General features: G+C 37.0%; 1 protein-coding gene across 3 annotated transcripts in view; it reads right to left on the bottom strand.

Moving 5' to 3' along the window:
- Positions 1-2,036: 2,036 nt before the first annotated feature.
- Positions 2,037-6,962, bottom strand: part of LOC115212798 (E3 ubiquitin-protein ligase SMURF2) — a 117,143-nt gene continuing 112,217 nt past the window's right edge. For 2 of the 3 annotated variants that reach the window (XM_029781499.2, XM_029781500.2), the window contains one exon: positions 2,037-4,335. In XM_029781499.2, coding sequence (XP_029637359.1) covers positions 4,236-4,335 — 100 coding nt within the window. In that variant the 3' untranslated portion in view covers positions 2,037-4,235. The remainder of the gene's footprint in view (positions 4,336-6,962) is intronic. The other variant, XR_004999738.1, reaches the window with a different exon arrangement.

The raw sequence follows: 6,962 nt of genomic DNA, 5'->3' as shown, positions 1-6,962 counted from the left end.
GTGTATGTCATGACTCATGCACTGTTCTTTTCCTGACGCTTGTACATTACCCTATGTACTATACATACACTTTAGATGAGTTGTAGTGCACCTGAGCACTGTACACAATGTTTTATTATTCATCATCATCATCGTTTAACGTCCATTCTCCATGCTAGCATGGGTTGGACAGTTCGACCGGGGATCTGGGAAGCCAGAAGGCTGCACCAGGCTCCGGTCTTATCTGGCAATGTTTCTACAGCTGGATGCCCTTCCTAACACCAACCACTCCGTGAGTGTAGTGGGTGCTTTTTACGTGCCACCTGCACTGGTGCCAGGCGAGGCTGGCATCGGCCACGGTCGGATTGGTGCATTTTACGTGCCACCTGCACGGAAGCCAGTCGAGGTGGCACTGGCTATATAATTTATTCTAATAGAGTACTTTTCAGTTAGCAAATGCTTTCTCATAAAACACACACACACAGACTCACTTGTTGCAGGGTGGGGGTTAAAGATTTAAATAAACTTTTTTTTGTTATTGCTTAAATCACAGCAGTTACTTCTGCATCCTCATTCCATAAAATGTTTATGGGGAGAAAAATATCAATACGTCTGAGTGACAAAGAAGTAAGTAAGGTGCTAGGTGGCTGTGCAATGTGCTACAAACAATAGCTTTATCTTCCTCAAATCATACATCTTTCTGTCTGAAAATCATTTCACAATTATAAAAAGAAACAAATTATAGATTTGGACTATCTGTATTTTAAAACTATGATCTATCTTTTTTACTCTTTTACTTGTTTCAGTCATTTGACTGCGGCCATGCTGGAGCACCGCCTTTAGTCGAGCAACTCGACCCCGGGACTTATTCTTTGTAAGCCCAGTACTTATTCTATCGGTCTCTTTTGCCGAACTGCTAAGTGACGGGGACGTAAACACACCAGCATCGGTTGTCAAGCAATGCTAGGGGGACAAACACAGACACACATATATATGACAGGCTTCTTTCAGATTCCGTCTACCAAATCCACTCACAAGGCATTGGTCGGCCCGGGGCTATAGCAGAAGACACTTGCCCAAGATGCCACGCAGTGGGACTGAACCCGGAACCATGTGGTTGGTAAGCAAGCTACTTACCACACAGCCACTCCTGCGTTTAATTTTCTATTTGAAAATAAAAAGAAGTGGTGATTGTCGATTTCCCAAAACTCCCATTTTTTTTTTTTTAAACCAACAGTTTTTCTCACTGTTTTAAAGCGTACAGTGCAAAAGAAAAAAAAAAGCCAAAATTGGTACCGAGTTAGGGAGGGGGTTTGAAAAATATACATAAAAAAGTCCAGTGGGTGAAGAATCAAATTTTCCAAAATTTTTTCATAAAAATCTTCCCCCACCCATCATCTGCTGGGGTGTAGTGAGAAAAATTTGAAAACTCCCCATCAAAACAGAGAAAATCCCGCTTATGTGGGTATGCTATTCCAAAAGTCCACCAAGGCATTCTATTGTGAAAATTACCCAGCAACAAGGTACTCAGCTATTGTATTTTTTCTTTTTTTCTTATTTTATTTAGTTTCAGCTCACGAGCTGTGGCACCGCCATTTAGTGTTGCTGCACGATTTTACTTCACGAATGCTTTTTAGCAATTGCCATTTGGTGCATGAGAGAGTTCGATGCAGCTGCCCTCATCTGCACCTCCTGCCGTGAAGTTGGTTCATCTGGGACACCTGACAGGAAGAGATCCAGTTTTATTTTAAAGACATCTGCATCCACCCCATGCAGGTCTCTCAGGTTCTTCAGGAGGATATTGAAGAGCTGTATATGTATATATTTTTGTGCACTCACATTATATATCTTGGGAATAGAAACTGGTGATCTTGGTGGCCAAAATCCCTTCGAAATAATCCGTTCACCAGAAAACTCTTGAAGTAGTGCCATGGTGATGCGCAGGATGAAAAAAAATTCACTGCGGAGAGACTTTTTGAACACCCTGTATAAGCTTTTACAGAGAAAGAGACAGAACACAAGGAAAAATATTCCTTAAATGAAAGTAAACAATGTGATTAACCTTAAAATGCTTTTATTTATTTTTTTCTTTTTATATTAGAAATCATCACAAGACATTTTGTACAAATTTATTTATAAAAACTGATACAGTGTGTCAGTCAGTTGGAGTACATTCTCTCAGATGTATGAACACGCACATGCATACACACACACATACATACATACGTACATGCAGGCACACTCCATTGCTAGACAAACGGTGGACTGAATCTGAAATTCCAGCAGATTCAATTATTTTGATTACTGTAATGATTTACACCACATCTTAATTATTCAAAATAGTATATTTTACTGGTGAGCATTTATTTCCTTTATTTTTTTATTCCATTTTTTTTTTTTTTACTCTATTATATAGAGAACTCCATGCCTGTATTTCTGATACGGGCTACAGGGATTCATTGTTAGGAGTGAGTTTGGATGTGACAGAGTGAGAGAGTATAAAAGTCTTACCAGCAATGACATTTATGTGGCACCATTTAAATTGTTGTGCATATATGTATATGATGTATAAAAAAAAAATATCTAGTAATATCAGTAAACAGAGGATCAGGCCGTCGTTAAAAACAAAAGATCACATTAATGATTTATTCATAGGCTGATAAAAACGAAAATAATTTTTGATAAATGCAAAGACATTAAAAAAAAACAAAAACAAACCTAATAACTTTTTTTTGTTTTTGGCAGATTGTTTTCTTTGCATGTTCATAAAATTACATTTTTCATACAATTGGTATTTAACCAACATTTACACATACACTTTAACAAATAATAATTTCTGAAGGTTTAATAAATCAGAAGATGAGGTAAAAGATGAGTCAGTATAAAACCACTGACAAGTAAACGTAGAAGAGAAATGGCAGAAGTGGGTAAACAACTTAAAACAATAAAGAAAATCCTAAAGTACTTTTTTTTTTGTTTTGTTTTACATAAATAGATTTTTACAACAGGAAAAGTAATTGGAAATGGTTCAGAAACTTCTGCATATTTCCAAGCGGTGGTGGTGGTGGTGGTGGTGATTGGTAAATTTTGTTTCAGGTGAAGAAATAAAGTTTAAAATTAAACCTAACATAAAATATGCAATGATCAAAGTAATTGCGTGAATAATTGTTTTTTAAAATTTGATTGCTTTTTTTGTTATTTCAGAGAAAGAGAAAGAGCAGGAGAGAGAGAGAGAGAGCACAAGAGGGGGGTTTAGGAAGTGTTTTAGGAGGAGTTTTTGTAGCCATTCACCAAATCCAAAACTTTGTCCGTCATTAGTTCCAGGTTTCTTTCATTTTATATTTCTTGTTTTCCATTTTTCTTAAGTCTACAGTTTCGACTCAATAAGTTAAGTAACTGGCTGAGGAGAAATTTTTTATGCAATTTTTATGATATTTGGGACTGAAAAGAGAATGATTAAAAAAAAAAAAAAACATCGTGGGTATCACACTTTTTTTATTTTTGAAATACCACTCTTATGGTTGCTTTATGTCAAGTCATCATGATTGAGAATACAATCAAATAGCTTGCTTACAGTGAAAATGCCTATTTAGCATATGTAATACACAACATATGCACATACACTCAGTGGACACACACACACACACACACATGCACTCTTGCTCATAAATCTACATATGTGCATGCACATACATACACATATACCCTGTGAACATACATTACACACATACACAAATACTAGTGCTCACACACAAATCTACATACGTGCATGCACATACACACACATGCCCTGTGAACATACAAAATCACTTTCATGTACAGATGTAGTGTAATTTTCACTTCTGAATGTGGAAGTAATGTTAACTCATAGACACTTACATGTAAGTAAGAAACCATGAAACCACATTTCACAATGATAAACTATGTACAGTCAGTCATCTTGACCAAAGATGGTTCTTTGAAGATGAGGAAACAAAAACTCAACTGGCCATTGTTTAGCAAGGACAAAAGGTGATGCAATTTGCAAGGGTGTTGTTTAACCCAAATGTTTAGAGCCCTCAAATTAGTGACCTTCCAAACGGACATAATATACTGAGGTTAACTTGCAGAAAATAACAGCCTTTTGTGTAAAAGAAAAAAAAAAAAAAGTATTGCTTTTCTGTCGAAAACTATTTTCCCCTTTGGCACACAAAGAGCAGAAAAGCTGGCCAAAACCCCAACACTGTTCAATGAATTAAATTTTTTTATGTTTTGTTTTATTCCACTGCAAAACCACATGTTTCTTCAACTGCGCAGGTCAATTTACTTAGGAATTTTTCATAATCTTCATAAGGTGGAATATCTATACGATTGAAACTGAAATAAGAAAAAAATAAAATAAAATTAATCAAGTTTCATTCATTAATTAAATCAAATTGTTTGTAATTTAAACAAATACTATATTTTATACAAATTTGTTTAAAGGAGAAATTCCAACCACGTTTCGTAGTTCACTACTTCAACAGCTCCTTTATAGGATCCAGTGGCTAAAGACATCATCAGGCAGAACCACGTCCGGTTTCGGCCCCTACTCCTCTACTGGTGTCTTTAAGCTCCGGTTTTGAGTGTGTTTTAACTTTCTCCTTTTTTTCTTTGGCCTTTTGTTCTTCGGTTTCTTTGATGCAGCGTCAACAAATGTCAGCTGGCGAATGACCATCCTACCAAATTTCCCTTTAAATACTTGCCAGTAGGCTCCAGTAGCCAGCGCCAGCTAACTGTCACATGACCCTATCTAAGCTTCAACTGACCAATGGAGTGCAAAGAAATTGTAGTTTTGGCCTGTGCCCTCTCTAAACCTACCTTCCAACAGCATCGTGTTAGTTTCAGTTCCAGCAACCAGAGCTGACAAGCTGTCTGGTGGTACAAGCCTTCAAACCAGGAGGAGTGAGCGCAATGAACACAATCGCTCCCTTGGCCCACCTTCAAACAGCAACGCTTGCTATACTGAATAATAAAGTATCATGCTTTAGAACTGATGGTAAAACCTATAATAAAAAGTATTCCAGCTGTGACCATGCTGTCAATTTTTTTTAGTCTTTAGATCAGTGGTTTTCAACCAGGGTTCCGCCAGTACTGTCCAGGGGTTCCACAAGAAGTTACAAAAATGCTAAAAATCGACAGTAATTTTTAATTCTCCTGTGCAGATATGTGTGCATAAGACAATTAAATTATTGCACAGGGGTTCCTCGAGCCAGTGGAACGTTTCCTTGGGGTTCTGCTTCAGCAAAAAGTTTGAAAAGCACTGCTTTAGATAGTATATTCAGGACTAAATCATCCAGTGTATCCTTCTCATTTAAAACAGTATGTTGCTATTTTTAGGAGGTCAAGTTGACTTAAATTTGAACTAATTCATTATTACCATCATTGTTTTATTGTTCACTTTCTCATGCTTACATGAATCAGACAGAATTCACTGAGACAGATTTTCTGTCTTGATGCCCTTCCTGTCACCAACCTTTTACTTGTTTCCGAGACATGTTTCAGAGAAGATTCGAAACAAGAGACCCCACTCGTATAACAGTGATACTTGTTTACATACACATAAGCTTCTTAACAAGTTTCAGTCTACCAAATCCATTAAACAAGCTTTGGTCAGCTTGGAGTGGGGGGGCTATAGTGGAAGACATCGTGCAGTGGGATTGAACCCAAAACCATGTGGTAAGGAAACAAACTTCTTAATCACAGACATGCCTGCACATATCTAATTAGCAATGTGTCTCCATCTCTCTCTCTGTTCCTGCAAAGTAGACCAAGAGCAATTAACTGTTCTGGTACTTTCACTATATCTGAATTTCATGGAAACAGGTCACTTAGTTCAGTGGTTCTCAATTTGACAAAACATCAAACCTATTCTAACAAAATATTAATTTTATTTCCCTTCCCACTTTATTAATAAGAAAACAAAACAGAGTTTGCATTCACATAGCTGTCCACAGAATTATGGTCGCATAGTTTAATGTTAATTTGCTTGTCCTCTTTTACAATCCTCACAGCACCCCACCCATGAAAAGCACTGATTTCACAGAATAATAAATAGCAAAGTGCATTATATTTATACACTGTTCATTCATCTTACGACCATTTTTTACCATGCTAGAATTGGTTGGACAGAGACTTATTCAAGACAGTATTTTATAATCGGATGCATATCCTGTCATCAACCATACCATGTATGTAACAATTATCATCGTTTTAATGTCTACTTTTCCATGCTGATATGGGCCAGACAGAATTTGTTGATGCAGATTTTTGTACAGCAGGATGCTCTTCCCATCACTGACCCTCACCTGGTTCCAGGAAAGGTAATATTTCCCCCTTGGTTGGACAGATTTTCCACTTGTATGACGGGGATACTCCTTTACAACTGTAACACAAAGTCAGATCAAAGAGACACAAACACACACGCGTGTGCATCTATTGGTTTACATTTGAGCTTCTCTGCAAATCACTCAGCTATATATGATGACATTGCAGTCATTTCCCTTGTCAATGGATTATCTGCTGGCTTTGAAGATGTGTTTACTAAGTAAACAAGTTAAAAAGAAAAGTGAAGGGTAAGTGGCAGAAGAGGCATCTGGCCGTAAAGCACTCAATTTATTCGTTTATCTCATGTTAACACGGAAAAAGACAAAAATTTAACGAATATTATTTTGTATAATAAAGTAAATAACATTTCAAATATTGCAGCTTTTAAGTATTACGAGTTGTCTCCCCTACTAAGACATGTAATGCTCAAGGTCTCAGTTCACCAATCGAGCAGTTTAAATAGACATCAAGTAATACAATACATCGATGTAAAAAGTGGTAGCACAGTCATCATCGTCGTTTAACGTCCGTGTTCCATGCTGGTATGGGTTGGACAAAGTTGCCTAGTATCAAAGTTCAAATCTTCCTTTGAGTATTGCTTGAAGAAGGATAGGAACTGGCTAACTGACATGGAGTAG

The sequence above is a fragment of the Octopus sinensis genome, linkage group LG6 (genome assembly GCF_006345805.1).
Source record: "Octopus sinensis linkage group LG6, ASM634580v1, whole genome shotgun sequence".
NCBI classification, from domain to species: Eukaryota; Metazoa; Mollusca; class Cephalopoda; order Octopoda; family Octopodidae; genus Octopus; species Octopus sinensis.
This window is presented reverse-complemented; position numbering and strand designations above follow the sequence as displayed.